This window comes from Quercus robur, chromosome 6, assembly GCF_932294415.1.
Source record: "Quercus robur chromosome 6, dhQueRobu3.1, whole genome shotgun sequence".
Lineage (NCBI taxonomy): Eukaryota > Viridiplantae > Streptophyta > Magnoliopsida > Fagales > Fagaceae > Quercus > Quercus robur.
Window position 1 is genome coordinate 8,810,129 of NC_065539.1, and position 20,717 is coordinate 8,830,845.

At 37.0% G+C, this 20,717-nt stretch overlaps 3 protein-coding genes and 1 pseudogene across 3 annotated transcripts; 2 read left to right on the forward strand and 2 right to left on the reverse strand.

Annotated features, from left to right (window-relative positions):
- Nucleotides 1-6,043: 6,043 nt before the first annotated feature.
- On the forward strand, nucleotides 6,044-8,853 carry LOC126732612 (lysM domain receptor-like kinase 4). Its single transcript, XM_050435557.1, has one exon. The coding sequence runs from the start codon at nucleotides 6,362-6,364 to the stop codon at nucleotides 8,276-8,278; it is 1,917 nt and encodes a 638-aa protein (XP_050291514.1). The 5' UTR covers nucleotides 6,044-6,361; the 3' UTR covers nucleotides 8,279-8,853.
- Nucleotides 8,854-10,132: 1,279 nt separating this feature from the next.
- Nucleotides 10,133-12,393, forward strand: LOC126732613 (lysM domain receptor-like kinase 4). Its single transcript, XM_050435559.1, has one exon. The coding sequence runs from the start codon at nucleotides 10,299-10,301 to the stop codon at nucleotides 12,219-12,221; it is 1,923 nt and encodes a 640-aa protein (XP_050291516.1). The 5' UTR covers nucleotides 10,133-10,298; the 3' UTR covers nucleotides 12,222-12,393.
- A 2,166-nt stretch (nucleotides 12,394-14,559) lies between these two features.
- LOC126689822 (serine/threonine receptor-like kinase NFP) lies at nucleotides 14,560-17,036 on the reverse strand (annotated as a pseudogene).
- A 507-nt stretch (nucleotides 17,037-17,543) lies between these two features.
- LOC126732614 (pentatricopeptide repeat-containing protein At5g66631) lies at nucleotides 17,544-20,122 on the reverse strand. The gene has a single exon (XM_050435560.1). It carries the CDS (start codon nucleotides 19,698-19,700, stop codon nucleotides 17,727-17,729), a length of 1,974 nt encoding a protein of 657 aa, XP_050291517.1. The 5' UTR covers nucleotides 19,701-20,122; the 3' UTR covers nucleotides 17,544-17,726.
- Between the last annotated feature and the right edge of the window lie 595 nt (nucleotides 20,123-20,717).

A 20,717-nucleotide genomic window follows, 5' to 3' on the forward strand; every position in this document is an offset into this window, starting at 1 on the left:
AAAAATTTGTGCTAGTGTTTGCAAGAATTTCAATTCAAGATTTTGGATCTTGCTTTAGTGCCAGGAATAATAACGTGAACTGTTCCCAGCATTGAGAGGTCACCACTGTTGGGGATTGTGACAGAAGACTTAGGATCCTTGGAAGCTGATGTGGGGAGACCTGTTCCCATACTTGGAGGGTCTCTTTTTTCTTTTCTTGGTAGAACTTCAATAGAGATGTCAAATAAGAGTGTAACAACAGCAACAACAGACAAATAAATAAAACAACAAGGTACATATTAAAATTCTACCTTTGCCTTATCTACTGCCCTGTAGACACGAAAAGTTGTTTGTGTGCATTTGCCTGGCAGCTTCTGCATTATTGGAAATTCTCACTAGAGATGTCTGGGGTCTAACCTCCTACATCCTAATATAGTTTTCTCCGATATATCTCTCTCTGATGCCATTTGAATGGATGAGTAAAATTTTGGGTGTCAGATTTGATAGATCACCAACTGCCACCATATGCTCCAAAAGCCTTGCTGTTCTTTCAGTAGCTCAGGCATGCTTTATGGCCTTCAACTTGATAGTGATATTGGTGGATGTGGCAATAGGAAAATTTTATATGTAATTCATATCTTGAAGGGTTATAATGACATAACTGGTCTAAAATAATGCAGGCATGGAACTACCTGTTCCTGTATATTGAGCCCCATGCCTAATTTCCTTATAATTGCTCCCAAAGGAATACATATGGTTTAAAATATACAAGGTATTTCTTGAGCTTTCTTTGGGTTCTAAAATTGTAATGAAGGGAAAATTACAATTTGTCCCGTTGTGATTTGTCCCCATCACAAGTTAGTCACAAACTTTCGATTGTTACATTTGACCCCTTAAGGTTTTGACTAAAATGAAATCATTAAGTTTCCATCCAAAGTACCCTTATCGATTTCATTTTAATCTAAACTTTTGGTGTCAAAATGTAACAATTGAAAAAGCTTGTGTACTAAACTGTTATTGGATCAAACCACAAAGGGATAATTTGTTTGCCCCAAAAAATGCAAAATCTATTAATTTGGATGGAACCTTAATAGTTTCATTTTAATCCAAACTTTGGGGGTTCAAATGTGGCAACTGAAACTTTGTGGATTAAATTGTAATAAGGCCGAACCACAATGGGGTAAATTGTACCCTACAATGAATTTTCTTGATCCTACAAACTTCAACTACTTATGTGTTTTGTTTTACAATGGGGTAAATTGTACCCTATAATAAATTTTCTTGATCCTACAAACTACTTATATGTTCCGTTTTGTATTGCCCTCCACCAACCCCCCAAAAAAGAAAATATATTCTCTCCTAGTCAAGGAAAGAGAGAACGTAATCAAAATAAGAAATTCAAGCTTTTTTTTTTTTTTTTTTTAATAATGCACCAGTGTTTGGAAGAATGCCAATTCAAGATTTTGGGTCTTGTTCGAATTGTTTTCAGCAATGGGAGGTCACCACCATTGGGGGTTGAGAAAGGCTTAGGATCCTTGGAAGCTGTTGTGGCCGACCTGGCCCCACATCCACATGTGAGCCTCATGTGTTTTGAGAGAGTGGTTGCATGGAGTCATTGCATAAGATAATTTTTTACCTGTAAGATAATTTATCCCATAGTTGGGAGTCTCTTTCTCTTTTCTGGGTAAGTGGAGATGCCCCAAATGGTACAATAACAGCGCACAAACAATTGTTGATACCCAAAAAATCACAAGCAGTCCAACTCGGGGAACTAGACCATGAGCCTTATGTGAATACAAAGGACCCATTGTTCTATAAAGACACTCTTATAAAAGAGGCTGAAGAACCATGAAGAATGGGGTATAAGCCTATTAGCAAATAAAGAGAAAATGGCTTTGAATAAGGTGCAAATGACCCAAGAAAATGGTCATTAAAAAGGTCATTGGAAAGTCTGATAAAAAATAGGGCAAGCCCAAAAGAGCCCGCCAAGGAACCAACCACCAAGATCGAGTTCCTTGGAAAGAGAAAAATGAAGGAGACACACTGTGCTCCAAAAGGTATTGAAACTTTGGAATTGAAAATTGACTAATCTATATGAAAAGATTTGAGGGACCTCGGTTAGAGGGAAAAGCAAAAGGAGAAAGATGCTTGAGAGGCTTTCAAAGTTCACCCATCTAAAAAAAAAAAACATTTATACTACTTTCAAGAAAAAGAGCCAATAAGAAAAGTCACTATTAACCCAAGGAACCTTCGAAATGTCCCTTTCTTAGCCTTGAGAATGGACACCCTCCTCATTGAACTCAAATGGCATCTAATACACCACTTTCTATGAAGAGAAAACAATTAAAATATTTTCAAATCCGGGTTCCCAGGAAAACAAAATAAGAATGGAAAAAGGAAAGAAGACCAAGAACTCCTTCAGAGTCATGGCAGAAGGCCATGGTTGATTCAGAGAACTAAAAGCTGCTCTGTTTCAAGGAATCAAAGCATACCCACTATAAAAAGATCATCAAGGCAAATTTAAGGGAGGAGGAAAAAATACTGAGCATTTAAGATCTACACAGTATTAGGAAAAATAAGCAAGAAACACCAACCCAGGTCAAGGACCTTGAGAAGAAATATTGTGTGAATAAAAATTTCAACTTGTAGAAATACTTGGGAGCTCCACACTGATCTAAGGCCCTAGATCTCATAAGTCTTGTAGAGTCTTAAGGACCTACTTAAGTCTGTGAAGTTTGGGATTTATAGGCTATGTGGACTTTTCCCCTAAACTCTCTAAGAAAAAGAAGCATTGTAGAAAGGAAAATCTATACTTATAGAACTTGTATTTTTGAAAACCACATTGATCTAGGCTTCCAAGTCTCACAAGTCTTGCGGATCCTAAAGGGTCTATTGAGGTCTGTGGAACTTGGGATTTAAAGGTCTTGTGGTTCTAGGAACCAATATTTTAGGTTTCACAAATAAATAATAAAATCCATTAAACAATTCTTTTTTTTTTTTCTCTAATTCTTTTAGTTCCTTCATATACATATATGTATTTTTCCCTCTTGGATTTTTGGATTTGTGTTTGCGCGTTATCTTCCGTGGTGGAACCAAACCTAGCTCACCCATAACTCTACTATGGCCTTGCAAAGCCCAAGCCTTAAAACTAGAGCATGGGCCTGATTAATGACAAAAAATTGGCCTTCAGCAAGAATAAAAACAACGAGGTAAATATCAAAACTATACCTTCTAATGTCCTCTAGAGTCTAGACAGTAACAGACGTTCATGCACAATTGCCTATCAGCTATTGCATTATTGGAGATTCTCACCAAAGATATCTAGGATGTAGAGCCTAAATCTTGATATAGTTTTGCTCTTATGCTGGGGAGTATATTGGGCTTATAAAATTTTTGTCACCCTCTCTGCCACTGATCTAAATGGATGAGTTAAATGTTGGGTCTCAGATACTCAGATTTGTTAGATCACCAACTGCCTCTGCCAAATGATTGACAAAAGCCTTGCCATTCTCAGTTGAAACTTGAAAGAAAATTTTATACATCCTTGCTTGATGTGAAGCCCGGATTGGTGAATCACCCTTCTACCTATATATGACTGCTGAGGCTAGAATTTGCACTAGTAAGACATGCATAGAGACGAAACCAGGATTCAAACTTAGGAGACCGAAGTTCTTTATTCAAAGATTTAAAAAAATTAGAATATCAAAACTAAAGGTTGACAAAGTTGCTGTAGGGTTAAGGGCCAAAAATTATATATTGGGTCTTGGGCTTGAGCTAAGGACGTTGGTTGGTCCGAGGGCGAATATACAGTAGTGACGATTTTAAACTTAAAGTCCCATGAGTATATTGCAAATAGAAAGGTTGGGAGAGGTGGTCTGAGGAGGAGTATCTCCTTGGATTAGCAAAGCACAGACCAAGTGTATATCCTATTATTCAAGGTGATCTTCTAGGAAATTCCACTAATAGGGACGTGCATTATGAATGTACAAGAGGGATGGAAGCTCAGAAATATCTAAGGAAAGGCTGCTACCACCGCATTAAATGCTCTGCAGCTAACTTTCTAGTTGCATTAATGTGGAAAAGACTCCTAAACAGTGCTGTCTTAGTTACCCTAACTCATAGAAGGCCTGAGGGGGTGTCCGATGGGACAAACACTCAAGTAGTAGTTTGGATGATCAACAAGTGTAGAATCAAGATCGTTCAAAGGGAACTATATAACACAAGAGACCCTCCATGGAGAGAGGATCGAAAATTTGTAAAAGAAAGCACTATAGCTGCTTAAGTCATATCTGTAATCATTTTTAGTCAATATATACTAGAACATAACTTACTTAGATAACTCTAGTCCATTTTTGTTTGATTATCTTTTAAAATCCATTCTAACTATTATCTCATTTATTAAAACCTAGTTTTCCAATCCACTCTCTACAAATTCATTATATTGGGCTTATTGGGCTTGAACCTAATCATACCTTGGGACTAGGATCCAAAACGCATCTTTGCAATTGCATTATTAGCATTAATTTATTAATTATTATTTGTATTTTTTTCTTTTGAAAAAATTTTATAATAGGATTTTATAATCAAGAGTTTTGTAAATCAATTGACACGTCTTAATATTTTCAAGGTCTAACTAATGTGTGAATGGACAATCAATATGTGGCACAAGAGTTGTCTCTATGGCTGAGTGGAGTCATTTGAAAGGGGCATAGAGCTCTCAAGTGAGAGGGAGAAATTGGGTAAAGGTTATTGGATTTTTGTAATTTTTTTTACTAGGATTTGTAATTGATTTGTTGTTATTGTTTTTGCTTAGACTAGATTTATGATTTGTCTGAAGATTTTTCTTATTATCTGGATATGTGCATTTTTTATTATAGATTTTTCTTGTTATCTATTTGTTGGATTTCTTGGGTCAATTTGTAAATTTGGGGGGGAGGGGGGCAAGTATATAAATTTAAGTGTCAGAATTAAAATTCTTTAAGTTAATATGCATACTAGTATATTTTTTATTAAAGGTTGAGGAAAGCCATGGCCCCCCTCAGCCCTTGAGTAGTTCTGTCCCTGGACATGCATGCATTATTTATGGACTTAAAAGTTCATATTTTGAAATTTGACGTGTTGTATGACATAACTGATCTGAAAATCATACATGCATGGAACTACCTATGTTGGCATCATTGTGAAATTATTGTAAAATTCATTAAGGTTCTCTTATTTGAATCAAGTTTACACTGTTGTCCCTTCTCAAAAAAAAAAAAAGTTTACACTGTTGCCTCTTGTTAAAGGCATGCCTCAGCAAATTAAATTTCTTTTAGTTGTATTATTAAAGTATATTAACACTTATTAAAGCCTCCACAACCATAATAATTAACAAGTTTTCACCCAACCTTCGGTCAGGTCAAGGCCTTCGAAAATCAGGGGAAAGTTTAAACATCATGATTCATGACATTGACAAGGTGGATTTTCTTATCTTATTGCAGTTAAATAAATTAGTCCCTGAGACGTGTAGATTACTGCTAGCATTTATATATAAATAGAAGTTATTTTGATAAAATATAAATAGAAGTTATTATACCTTGTTCTAAGATCTAACTGAATAATAAAAAAATACTTTTTCACAAAGATTGACTTGATGTTTGCAAAACTTCTGATTCACGAGTAAGGATCAATAAGTTCAATGATTTTATTAAAAAGACCTAGTCTTGGTTTCAAGAAATTAATGGTTCAAACCAAGTATAAAATCATAATAACAAAAGTTTCTCATTGAATGGACATGAAACCTTTAAGTTTTGTGAGTAAATAATGGTCTCCTGAATTTGCAAACAAACTAGATTTCATATTTCCTATTAAAAAAAAAAAAAAAAAAAACTAGATTGCATATGGATTTTCATCTAGATATTCTTTTCAATGGTTTAAAGATTCAATAATCGGCTTTTAAAATTTTAATCGTAACATTTCTTTAGATTCTCATTAAAAAAAAAGGAACACAATTTTCAGGTATTTTGTTAACAATAGTAAAATAAAGCTTAATAATCAATTTAACAATCATATGCCACCCAAGTCTAGCTATAAAACTTGAAATTTTAGACAGGATAAGTGTTTTCTTTAAAAAGTTTCTAAGCCTAAGAATGAAATAAAGAGATGTTCAATCAATCCCATATTTGCTGATGATGACATATGGTCAACCAGAAATTGCGGTATGTCTGCCATTCTATACCAAGAAGACATTATTATACTCAACATGCACTGCTTCTGGGAATTTTCTTAACAGGGAAGGACAACTTGATCTTGACTAACTTTGTTGAAATAATAAGCCAATGATCAACCTACTGTCTGCCATAAGTTCCAAAACCTTCTTCTGATCTTTACACTTCAACCCACAATGAGTTTCCTCTGCATTCATGTTTTCACAATCTTTTTGTTCTCGTTCTGTTCTTTGATTCTAGCTCAGCAACCATATGTGGGAAAGGCCACAACAAACTGTAGCAACACAGAAATTTCAACTTCTGTCCTTGGCTACTACTGTAATCGCCAAAAGGACCAAAACCACAGTTGCCAAGCCTACCTCACATTCAGATCCCAACCCCCTTATAATACTGTTTCTGCCATCTCTGCTCTCTTGGCTTCTGACCCATCTCAGCTCTCTCAAATTAATTCAGTTTTCGAGAATGCAACATTTGAAACTAACAAGCTTGTGCTGGTTCCAGTCAACTGTTCATGTTCAGGTCAGTACTATCAAGCAAACACAACTTATGTTATCAAGCATACTGATACATATTTTTTGATTGCTAGTAACACTTACCAAGGCCTTTCAACCTGTCAAGCTCTCAAGAATCAAAACAATATTCAAACTAAAAATTTATATTCTGGTACAAGAATAACTGTTCCTCTTAGATGTGCTTGTCCTACAAAGAACCAAACTGCTATGAGTGTCAAGTATTTATTAAGTTACTTGGTCTTTGCCGGTGATTATGTTTCAAGCATTAGTAATAGATTTAATGTAAACACTGAGAGCACTCTTGAGGCTAATGGGCTTTCCGAACAAAACTCCGTTATCTATCCCTTCACCACGCTTCTGGTTCCTCTGCAAGACCGCCCATCAAATTCTCAGACAATAGCACCGCCGCCGCCGCCACCATCACCAACAGCATCACCACCTCCTACTTCCTCAAATAAAAGCTCATGTAAAATATGGTTTTACGTCCTTGTTGGGGCTCTTGGAGGAAGTTCTCTTGTACTGGTCTTTGGTGCCATATTGTTCTATGCATTCCTCCGTAGAAGTAAGAAGAAATCTGATTCCACTATTGTCTCAGATGGCTTCAAGGCAATTGAGAAACCAAAACCAAAAGAGGCTGAGGAAGAATCTGAGGACTTCTTAAAGATCATATCTAGTATTGCTCAATCCCTCAAAGTGTACAAGTTTAGGGAACTCCAGGATGCAACAGATGGTTTCAGTCCTAGTTGTTGGATTGAAGGCTCTGTTTATCGTGGCACGATTAATGGGAATTTGGCAGCCATTAAGAGATTAAATGGAGATGTGTCAAAAGAGATAGATTTATTGAACAAGATCAACCACTCTAATATTATACGCCTTTCTGGCGTCTGTTTTAATGACGCTCATTGGTATCTTGTTTATGAATATGCTGTCAATGGACCCTTGAGTGATTGGATCTACAACAACAGCAGTGATGGAAAGATTTTGAGCTGGACACAAAGAATACAGATTATATTTGATGTAGCCAGTGGACTTAACTATCTTCATAGCTTCACTACTCCTTCCCATGTCCACAAGGATATAAAGTGCAGCAACATTCTTTTGGACACTGATTTCAGGGCTAAGATTGCAAAGTTTGGTCTAGCAAGGACAGCAGAATGGCAGGAAGGCCAATTTTCCTTGACAAGTCACATTGTTGGGACAAGAGGTTACTTGGCTCCTGAGTATTTGGAAAATGGTATTGTGTCCACAAAGCTTGATATCTATGCATTTGGGGTTCTCGTGCTGGAAATTATGACAGGGAAAGAGGTTGCTGCTTTGTATGAGGAGGAAAATATGCAATTATCAGATGTCTTAGATGCTGTGCTTCATGAGGATGGACAGGAGAGACTGAGACACTCTATGGATCCTTCACTACTAGGGAATTATCCTTCAGAACTTGCGGTTTTTATGTTCAAACTGATTGATAGTTGCTTGAAGAAAGATCCAGTAGGTCGACCAGCCATGGATGAGATTGTGCAGTATGTCTCAAGAACCTTGAACACTTCACTGACATGGGAATCATCTAAGAGCATATCAGGGTAACAGAGTTTCTGTGGAAGCTCTTATGTCACAGAAGTTGAAACAGTATCAATCAAATACTATGTATGTTGTACTGATTATCCTTCCACTATATAAGTTTATCTGATTTGCTAAATTGAAATCGTATAATTTTTAATTGCTTTATTTTCTAAGAAATATAGCAGTTTTGAATCTTATACAATATTCCTTTCTCATTTTAGTATAGGGTGTAGCCTAATGTAGTTTGGAATGATATTTCTCATGAATTATAGTCCAAGAAAGCAATGAGATACTGAAAAGTTGTCTATCAACAGTTCCAGTGAAAAGCCATCAAGGAACTTGAAGAAATGATTAACATAGTGATTGTCAATTGGATAGATTCAAAGCAGCAACCCTAAACTGTATCTGTGTGAGGCAAACTTGGGTTTTTACTGAGAGGCTATGGTCATTCCCCACCCAAACCCCTGATTCCACCCTGGATGGGAGTCAGTCCCAGCTCAAGCCTAAGCCACTAAGGCCAAAGCCTAGGCCTAAGGCCCCATTACAAAAGGTTCTATCCTCTTTATAAAAAGATTCCACCTGTTATAAAAAGGCCAAAATTTCATGACAATAGGTGGTGTAAAACACATACGGTTGTGCATTATTTTTCTCACCGCTAAAAATATTAGACCTCAATCCAATTAAAACTCTACGCTATTGGGGTGAAAATGTTATAAATTTGATGAATTATCAATGAAGATTAATTTTCACTAATGGCTTAAGGCTTTAATTTTTGCAAACCAATATATCTTACTTCCTACATGCTCCTATTAGATTGTCAACATTAGCCACCTAATCTCTCACATAGCCACACACCAAATAATCTATATCTCTTCTTTAATAACAAAATCAAGATTGAAAATTAGATTACAACTTTACTTAACCATACATTGCCTGATCCAAGATAAAGTAAACCCCATTTTTTTAATTAAAAAATTGATGAATTTTCACTTCTTTTTGTTAAACTTTATGCTTGAACCATTGTATTTGATTCTCTATATAAAACTAACATTAGTATCAAATAGATTTATGTACTTGATATTTAAAAATAAAGTGGTCCACTCAAATTTATAGCCTTAGGCCTAAAATTATATTGAGTCAGTCCATAGGAGTCAAGTCTAGGCTAAAGTGTAAGTCCAAACCCCTTGCTTCTTCTTGGATAATAAATGTTTTATTAGGATTGTCATTATTTATAGTACTCTTTAAAATACAAGTTAAGAAAATTGATGTGGTAATATTTGATTGGTGGGTAAGTAATAGTTTTAAACCAAATCCTTTTGTTTAACTAGATCGCATATGTTTTTTTTCTTCTTCAAATTGCTAAACGTTGATCTTTGCAGGTTTGAGCAATTGCTTTGAACTTTCATCAAAACAAAAAGAATATTGACCATCATCATTTTATAAATGATTTGAAAGTTCAATTATCAACTTTTTGAAAGTATAACTGCAATATTTTCATTAGATTCTCATGAAAACTCATAAAAAGGGAACATAGTGTTGACATAGTTTGGTTACAATATCTGAAATTAAACTAAATATTCAATTTCAAAACATATTATGCCTCACAAGTCTAGCAACAAAACTTGAAATTGCAGACAAGTTTAAGTTTTGGAAAATAAAAATGTCTATCATATTCATATGTACTAATTTTAATATCTTATAGTAAGGTAAAGTAGCATTCTCCATTGTTTTTCCTTCGATGAAAAGTTTTTGTAGCCCAAGCTATGAGTGAGCAGATGGTCAACCGAGCCCACACATATATGTTGATGTTGGGACGTGGTCAAGTTCAATCATGTCTGCCTTTCAGTTCCACCCTGTCCCAAAAAGACATCGTAAAGAAAATTCAACACGCATTTGCGTAATTGCGTTGCTTCTTAGAATTCTCTTTTACAGGAAAAAAAGTCAAAACTACAGCTTCACCACCGTCATTGAAATTCTAAACCAAAGAGTTTCCTCCTACAATCTGCCATAACCCCCCTTCAGATTTTTACACTTCAAACCCAAAATGAGTTTCCTCTCTGTCATTCATGCTTTCACTATCTTATTACTCACATCATGCTTTTCTTCGATTCAAGCTCAGCAATCTTATGTGGGAGCGGCCACAACAGATTGTACTGGCAACACAGATAATTCAACTTCTGTTCTTGGCTACTTCTGTAATGGCCAAAACCAAAGTTGCCAAGCCTACCTCACCTTCCGATCCCAACCTCCTTACAATTCTGTTTCTTCCATCTCTGCTCTTTTGGCTTCTGACCCATCACAGCTCTCTCAACTTAATTCAGTTTCCGAGACTGAAACTTTTCCAACAAACACATTGGTGCTTGTTCCAGTCAACTGCTCCTGTTCAGGTGCCTACTATCAAAAAAACACAACTTACGTTGTGAAGAAAGATGATTCTTATCTTTCGATTGCTAATAACACATATCAAGCCCTTTCAACCTGTCAAGCTCTCCAGAAACAAAACAATATTCCCGCTACCAATATAAGTATTGGTGAAAATCTCACTGTTCCTCTTAGATGTGCTTGTCCTACAAAGAACCAAAGTGATGCGGGTGTCAAGTATTTATTAAGTTACTTAATTGAACAAGGTGATGATGTTTCAAAAATTAGTGGTCGATTTAATGTAACTACAGAGAGTATTCTTTATGCTAATGGTGCTAATGGGCTTTCTACCCAAAACCCACCAATTATTAATTTCTTCACCACGCTTCTAGTTCCACTGCAAGTCCCCCCAACAATTTCTCAAACAATTGCACCACCACCACCACCAGTATCACCACCTCCTACTCCTACTTCTTCCTCAAATGAAAGCTCAAGTAAAACATGGGTCTATGTCCTTGTTGGAGTTCTTGGAGGAAGTGCTCTTTTGTTGACCCTTGGTGCCATAATATTCTTTGCATTCTTCCGTAGAAATAAGAAGAAACCTGATTCCATTATAGCCTCAGATCGATTCAAGGCGATTGAGAAACCGAGAAAGGTTGAGGATGAATCTGAGGATTTCTTAGAGAGCATATCTAGTATTGCTCAATCCCTCAAAGTGTACAAGTTTAAGGAGCTCCAGGATGCAACAGATGATTTCAGTCCTAGTTGTTGGATTAAAGGATCTGTTTATCGTGGCATGATTAATGGGGATTTGGCAGCCATTAAGAGAATAAATGGAGATGTGTCAAAAGAGATAGAGTTATTGAACAAGATCAACCATTCTAATATCATACGCCTTTCTGGCGTATGTTTTAATGAAGGTCAATGGTATCTTGTTTATGAATATGCTGTAAATGGACCCTTGAATGATTGGATCTATAATAGCAGCAATGATGGAAAGCTTTTGAGCTGGGCACAGAGAATACAGATTGTATTCGATGTAGCCAGTGGACTTAGCTATCTTCATAGTTTCACTACTCCTCCCCATGTCCACAAGGATATAAGGAGCAGTAACATTCTTCTGGACAGCGATTTCAGGGCTAAGATTGCAAATTTTGGTCTAGCAAGGACAGCAGAATGGCAGGAAGGTCAATTTTCCTTGACGAATCACATTGTTGGGACAAGAGGTTACATGGCTCCTGAGTATTTGGAAAATGGTATTGTGTCCACAAAGCTTGATGTCTATGCATTTGGGGTTCTCATGTTGGAGATAATGACTGGAAAAGAGGTTGCTGCTTTGTGTGAAGAGGAAAATATGCATTTATCAGATGTCATAAATGCTGTGCTTCATGAGCAGGGTGGACAGGAGAGTTTGAGGCACTCTATGGATTCTTCACTACAAGGAAATTATCCTTCAGAACTTGCGGTTTTAATGTTCAAACTGATTGATAGTTGCTTAAAGAAAGATCCACCAGGCCGACCAGCCATGGATGAGATTGTGCAGATTGTCTCAAGAACCTTGAACACTTCACGGACCTGGGAATCATCTAAGAGCATATCGGGGTAGCAGAGTCTCAATAGAAGCTCTATGTCACAGAAACAGTATCATTCATATACTTAATGTATGCCATAGAGATTATTCTTTCCCTATTTAATGTTAGGATTTATTTGAGGTACTAAATTGAGATTGTGTAATTTTTGCTTTATTTCCATATAAAACAATTTTGAATCTTGTACAATATTTCTTTTTTATCTTAGTGTAGGTTGTAGCCTGTGTAGTTTGGAATGATACCTCTCATGAATTATAGCCTAGCAAGCAATGAGCTATTGAAAATTTGTCTATCTGCAGTTCCAGTGAGAAGCCATTTAGGACACACTGAAATGATTAATACGGAGCCTGTCAATTAGATAGATTCAAAACAACCACCTCAGTTGCCACCTTGTGAGAAATGTGAACACTCCACTTAGATGAAATAGCCATATGCAAATGTTGTGTCTGGATAGCAGGATTTGAGCATGTGGATCTGGACTTGAGTGATTAAAATCTAAATACCTTGTTTGGATAGTTTTAAAAGATCAAAGTTTTGGATTTCAAATTCAAATAAAATCAGTGGATTTGAAATCAAGACATTTCAAGTCTATTGATTTAAACTCAAATCCAAATTCATGTTTCCAAATGTAACCTAAACTCATTATGTAGAAACTAAGCTTTGGGCAACTCAACGGTGGACTAAGAATCGCAGAGGTTCTGTACATATGAAATCATACATCTTCTATCAGAATTAACTTTTGATATGATACATCAACCCTCATATTTAATTGACAAATAATTTTTGGAAAAATAAATACCTATGCATGACAAGTTGATTGATGACAAATTGTCTATCAATATGGTATCATGTCCATTATCAGAAATTTTATATATATAAATATATTTATATATATATATATATAACTCCTGTCCCATTCAGGGAAGGACAGGACACAGCAGCCTGACTGACCCATTGATACATATGGATCATCCAATACATAGACTAATGGGAGTTGAAGATTCCTTTCTTTTATTAATTCTAGTAGTTTGTTTCAATTATTGGAAGTTAGTCAAGAGTAAGTTTACTAGGAAAGTTCGGATTGGAGTTGGAAGTTCTCATAAAAGGGACTAGCTTTTTACTAAAAGAGCTTGTCCATATGTTCAAAGCTGGAATCACGGGTGTACAGATTTCTTTGTGCTGCAATGCTGCATAAGTACCCAAAGATGTACAAACTCTTATTCAATATAGATGTTAGGAGTTAGGACTAAGATTGTAGCATATTGATCTTCTATGATCACCAGAGAAGGCACAAAAAAGGATTTATCTGCTCTCTGGTGGCAAAAAATAACATGACACCTGCGGATATAGGATATGACTTGGTGATACCTAAAATTAAGATATATGCTTTTGAAGTTGTTCTACTGGAGCCGATTATATGGAAGGAATCTATCATCGTGACCACCCTTATGTTACAAGCTTCCATTTGTGATCCAATGGAAAGAAGAGATGCATTGTCATATCTTGATGATGAAAGGAGGCCATGCAGAAGTTGAGTAATTTAAAATGCAGTAATCTTGTACTCTTTTGTACTGTGAATTTATAGAGAGTAAGCAAGCCATATGAATTTGATTGATGTGAAACATGTTTCAATTCTCAGAATAAAAATCAATTTCATCATGCATAATTAAGAAATGTTAGACTTTGCATTTGTTGTAACAACTTGTTGGAGTTAGCGAACAACAGAAGCTTGTCACATAAACAAGAAAATAGAAACATCCACGCAAGATAAGGTTTAGCATGGTCATTTTGTGCCTCCATTAGTAGATAACACCAAGCAAAATCCACAATCAACAATAACGAATTATAACAATAATGCTAATTCACAAAAACAACTCGTAAACTCTTACAAAAATTACCAATATAAACTTAATCACAATATTCTTCCCAACACAAATATAAATCCTGACCAACATAAACCTACCAAGACTTATAAACCTGATACTTGCACAATCCCACACCTATACACCCAGGTGGTACTCTTATCACCCAAACAATGGAAAAGCTTTCAGCTTACACTCATTTCCCAAATGAATGTATCTTTCAACCCCTAAAACTAGACATCTTTCAACCTCTAAATACAACTAAACCATGTGCATATTTTAACACACATCTTTTAACCTAAAAAAACTACCGAACTGTCCCCCATACAGGATGACCACCTAGGGGCCAAAGCCACCACTTGAACTGAAACCACCAGACCAGATCCTTAATAGTAATGTCTATATGTAATACTACCAACTGCTATTCTATAATCAACCATGAATTCCAAATTACTTCTCTAGTATATATATAGAACTTTTACTTCTACAAAAATAAAACTCAAATAGTTAATCAAATTAAAATATAAATTTGAGACAATTTCCAACAACATACACAAATCATCAAAAACTGAATAAATACAAATCATCAAAAGCTGAATTTGATTAACTCCTACCTCTAAGCATACGCCCAATGTCATTCTCAATTCTTAGAAGATGATTGAATGATAACAGAGAGGTTAAAAACGATTTCCACCATACTTGGCCTTGCCGAAGAATCATCCTGTGTGCACGCCCTTCCCAAGGCTGCCAAGCTGAGAGCACCATTAATGGGATAAAGGCTCTCCAAATTTGGATCCATCCATTTTTTCAACCTCTCCTCTCTCTTTTCTTCAACTTCCAAGATCCCTCTTATCTCCTTCCATGACAACACAACTTCACCATTCTCCTTTACTTCCATTGCTTTCCTTCCTGAAAGCAACTCCAACATAACCACTCCAAAAGCAAAAATGTCCATTTTCAGCATCATAGGGTTTGTGGTAGACTTTGCCACAGAAATTTGCTATCTTGGCCTTGAACTTGGAGGCAAGAAGTATATTAGCTGTTCTAATATCCCTGTGAACAATGCTTGGTTGAGTGTGTTCATGCATGTATTGCAGGCTGTTGGCCACATCTAGTGCTATGTTTAACCTCTGACTCCATGTGAGAACAACCACAGAGACCGAAGCTGCTGAAGACTTGGAGTACAACAACTTATCAAGTGATCCATTTTCAGCATACTCATAGACCAAGAAGCAATTCCCACCAGACTTGGATGACATGCCCATTAGCCTCACCAAATTCACGACTTACTTTGTGTAAAAATCTTTAGTTCCTCAGTGACATCTTCCTAGGATTTCTTGACTGCTAAGATTTTCCCATCGATAATGGCCTCGTACATTGATCCACCAATCCTACAGTTTTCATTTAGGTTCATGGTTGCCTCCGTAATCGCTTTGATCTCATACATGATTGGCCTTCCCAGGTAATCTGACACCCCATGATAAGTAGCTTATCCAGTGAGACCTGAGGCTCGTCTGTTTGAACCGGATGAGTGCCCTTTGAACCCTTCTTTCTCATTAATGAAAAATAAGTATAGACCAACAAGATTGTTAAAAACAAAACTGAAATAGAACCTCCCAAGCTTTTAGCAATGACGATCCCCCGATGTTTGGCTTTGATTATATCAGCCAGGTTAGTTTGAGAGAGAAATGGCAATTGTGACACAGGAATCAAAATCGGAAGCCCCACTGCAGTATTCTTGTTTTCATTGCTAATTTCCAACGAAGATGCTTCAAACTTGGCACCAACTTGTGTGACATCATCACCAGGTTGCCAAACATAAGTTATAAAATACTTTGTTCCGTTTAAGCTACGTGCCTTTGAGGGGCAACTACAGAACAAAGGAAGGGTTACTTTGATGCCAACAGGCAAGAGGGGTTGGACTATAATCAAGGTTGAACTCTTCTATGACATGATAGTTGGTTAGGTTCTCATATGAATTGGTTGAAACATCAGAGAATGTGTCACCTGCTTTAATCTGATAAGTAATGTTGGCAAAATAGCGGTTTCCAGTGCATCCACAAGTGATGGGTACCAATAAGAGTTGGTCTTGAAACAACTATATATTCTCAGAGGCTAGGTTGCTGGATTCAGCTACTGATACACGACTGACCTGAAAGAGATCAGATATATTTCCTAAATCCAAAAATGCTGGTGGCTGTGCAAAGTATGCAACATATGCTTCACATGGGGGAGGTGAATCCACAGAGCATGAGAAGCCTGTGCTGGTGTTGTTGGAGGTTGATTGAGCTGTGAGATGAGCGGAGGAGAAGGACAAAAGAAGCAGGAGAATGAGAAGAAATAAATTGCCATTCTTAGGGAACTTGGATGGTAAGGATGTGAAGTAGTTAATGTGATATGTGCTCAATGAAAGAGAAGTTTCTTATTCATATGAAAGAAAAGACACCTTCGGCCGGGGGGGGGGGGGGGGGGGGGGGGAGGAGGGGGATAATGAAGGTTGTCTTTAGAGACTTAACAAAAGGTCGAAAGAAGTCAAATCACAGATGTCTTTTTTTTTCTTTCTTTCTTTTTAATAATTGTAATTCACGAATGTCAAAACAGCATAGTTGTTGTTGTGATTATTTCAATCAAGAATAAAATAGACTTTGTTTTATAAGAATAATTTTTGATATGGTGCACAAAGATTCACATAATTAAAAATGGGAACAAAAAAAGACAAAACTTTGATCTTGGTTATGATTCCCTTTTCTGCTAAGAATCTTTGGTAAGCATCGGATTTATTCAATACAAATGCCACACATGCAGAATCGGCCAGCTACTGGGCTAAAGAAAATAACTAAATAAAGGCATCAAATTTGATGGCTCCACCTAGGATTTTTTTATACTGGTCACAGGAGAAAAAAATACACAACTAGGATTCTTGTAGTGCATAAGAGTTCGGATTGTTCCTGCATGGTGGCACCAGATCATGGTATTCTCTAGTATTGGACTAGATAAATGGTTGTCAAGAACATGGATGGCGCAATGTGCTCAAACATATTCCAAAGTTGAATTCAATTGGCCCTTAAAATGATTTCAGGTCCGCTTGCTAAAAAAACATCCAATTGCATTGCGCTGCTGTCAATTCTATGTCGAGATATTCCTCAACAGACACAAAGGTGATGTATAGGTACTTACCCAAAAAAGAAGAGGTGATGAATACTCTAAATGGTTTTTTGAATCACAATGAATTTTTAATCCAATAAAATTATAACTCTTGGGCGGTATCACAATGTCTCTTTAACTGCTTCACTTTGCCATTCAATCTGACAGTATGTATGCCCTAATGATTTGGAAACACATATATCACAATAGCTTTGATTCAATAGACCAAGTGGCAATAATTCATTTCTTGGTGTCACCCTTTTTTTCAATCAAAATAGTCCCTTTCTTTTTATAATCAAATTCTTGCACAAGTTTTATTTACAAACAACAGCATAAAAGAATGGTAGCAATACTTCAATACAAACATAAACAATTTTTACTTTGGTTTTCTTTTTCAATTAGTCAAAAATAAGAAGGCAAAAAAGGATGGTATGTATACTGTCGATCCTTGACATGAAGTAGATCAGTACACAGTTTTGAAACAGATCATTGTTTGTTTTTTGAAACCATTTAGCTCTAGCCAGCTATTGATGCAAAGCTTTCAGAATAAATATTAAAAACACGTGTGAGATCTGCAGAGCTCACCGTCCATATGTGACCACGCAATGTTAGCGGAAGAACATTGTTTATTTTCTCACAATTTTCTTCTACAGCAGCAGCCTCTCGCCGCTTGCCCTCCTTCCAGAGACTCTTTACAAGCAACTCTTTTGTGTTGGCATCAGGCACCAAATTTGAATTCCTCAAGTCTTCAAAAACCCTCCATGCAAGAGCAGCTCTCTCAGCTTTGCAATAAGCTTGGATCAGTACTTTAAACATATAAGCATCTGGCTCCACACCACTTTGCCTAACCATTGCAAAGAGTTTCTGCACTGTTTTGATATCCCCATTTAATGCAAAGTGATACATTAACCCAGAAAATGTCTGTATATCTGGGCAAATTCCACCCAAAATCATCTCCTCCAGTACATCCATGGAATCAGAATTCCTCCCACACTTGGTCAGTGTTCGTAATAGAGATGAATACAAAAGCATCATATTGAATTTTGATATTGGACCACAGAGAGTTCTATCATAATGAAAGACCTTCAAAGCAGCATCAGCTTTCTTTGAGAGGCCATAAAAGTCGATTATCAACCTGATGGTGCTGAAAGGCAATCTCATTCCCTCCCTTCTTATTTTGGACATGAGTTTATCAACCAATTCAGTATGCCCATGGCGTGCAGAAAGGGCCATCATCCTTTCTACTGAGTAAACATCATGAGTAAATCCTGGCTGATAAGCAGCCCAACAGAAAAATTTCCAAGCTGTTTCTGGTGAGTTGAAATGCCTAAGAATCTTGCAAACCAACCGAGTTGTCCACACCAATTTTGCATCCTCCAGGGCTGATACCTCTTCATGGTTCCAATGTTGCAAGGCACTTGCCAAAGCTCTTGGGTCTAACCATGGTTTTAACTGAACCCCATTAACATCATCAACACCACTAGCATGACTAACCTCATTACCCTCATCATCATCGTCATCATCACTACTATCAACACTACATCCTATATTCTTGATTCTCTCATCCGGCGACATTTCTTTAAGAAATTCATCAGTTTCTTGGACAAATCCCGCCTCATTCATACGTCGCAATGACAAAAGCAGGGCTCTTCCAGGAAATTTCCCATCAGCCCGCATTTCATCAAGTAAAGTCTTGACCTCGTCAAACCTTTCAACACCAATAAATCCTTCAACTAAAATCGAATATTGCTTTAAAGTGCGTCTAATTCTCATCAAGGGCAATGTATTAAAAACCTCCATTGCAGAATCCAACTTTCCCGAATTCATGAGGTGCTCAATCACTATCGTATATGTTCTAGAATTTGGAATTGCCCCTGCGTCAATCATCCTATAGAAAACCTCCACAGCTTCAGTGTCCTTACCCATTTGCACATAAAGGCCCATAACAATGTTATAAGACTCAGTGCATATCCGCTTGCTTGAGAGCCTATACTCATCCCAGACATGAAGAACCAACTCAAGGTCTCCAATGGCAGCATACCATTGCATGAGGTTCATAAAGCTAACACGAATGCTGCCAAACCTACCAGCATTTATGGCATCAATGAGGGCTTTGAGTTGCACAGTCCGGCAAGACTTGGCAAGGACTGTGGCCAGGGCGTGGAGGGTGTTCTGGGTATGTGAGAAATACGGAGTTGTTTCAAGGGTTTCAACCAGGGACAAAGCAGAGTCTGCAGAAGGTGCAGACCGGAGCGCTTGAGTGACAACAAAGGAGTCAAGAAGGCGATTATTTAGGATAGGGGTGAGAGAGGTGGGACTAGGAGGGTTGGAACGAAGGCCAAGTCGAATGGAATCGATGAGTTTGGCACGGTACAGGTAATGGGAGATTTTGTTGGGAAATGGGTCTCGTGCATAGCAGCGAGTTTGCTGGGTTGTTAGGCTGTTGAGCAGGGTTATCCCACCAATGAGTTGCTTGAAATGCAATCTCATTACTGATCAGGTGAAGAGGATAACACTCAGAACTGTAGTCTATAGATGGTTCTGAGTATGTATTGTTGATTTGTGAAGTTGTTCTGACACTTAACACGGGTCTTAATGTCATGGTATCAGCCATCCATTATAGACTTGACTCACAGTCACAGAGGCAAAATATCAAACACCTAGCGTGCAATGGCAAGTAAACCATCAACTATCAGGAAAAGGAAACACTCGTACCAAGTACCAAGGTTCTTGTAAGGTCCAAATGGTGGTGTGGTGCTAGACTGCTACGGCTCTTTACCCAAAATTGCCGCCAAAATCAAGACCAGGTCATGGTTTCAAAATGAGATGGGTGGGTCTCTGCACTTTGCACCTTCCGGGTTAAGCTCCCAGTTTCCTTATATAGGTCGGGGCTGGAAGGCTGGCAAGTATGAATCGGGTTAATCTACGTCTTAGAGCATATTTTAATTATTTACTTTATAAAATATTTTATGAAAAATTGAAAAAAAAAAATGTCAAAAAAGTTACTAGTGATTTACTAAACTGTCACTTTTTTTATTTTTTCATAAAAAATTTCTTTAAATGTTTTATTAATATAGAAAAATGTCCTAAGGCATAGGTTATTAAAACACTTTAATTACTTCATTTTATTTTATTTTAATATTAATATGAAGAGCCACATTTATTTTTGTGGGGGCCGGTTAGTCACTAAAATTATTAAAGTCAAGTTAATTGGGTCTGTGGCCCATCCGATGATGTAAATCTATCCGAGGAGGCCCATATCAAGTTGTAGGGGTAACCAAATGAAAGGATGAATAAATATCACGAAATGTGAGTTCAGTATTCGTCCGAGAACAAAATCATTCTCGGCAATATGAGTCCGAGGACGACCAGAACTCCACCTTATTACAAACGTATTTCGGAGCTACGTCACCACTAAAAGTGGGATAAGGGACCAAGGGCAAGAAAAAGAAGGCAAACAAATATCTAAAACAACAGCTGCCTCCGCATTAATGGTCTCTCAACCAA

Coding starts and splice junctions, on each gene's coding strand:
- LOC126732613 (XM_050435559.1), top strand. CDS start 10,299: ATGAGTTTCCTCTCTGTCATTCATGCTTTCACTATCTTATTACTCACA.
- LOC126732612 (XM_050435557.1), top strand. CDS start 6,362: ATGAGTTTCCTCTGCATTCATGTTTTCACAATCTTTTTGTTCTCGTTC.
- LOC126732614 (XM_050435560.1), bottom strand. CDS start 19,700: ATGAGATTGCATTTCAAGCAACTCATTGGTGGGATAACCCTGCTCAAC.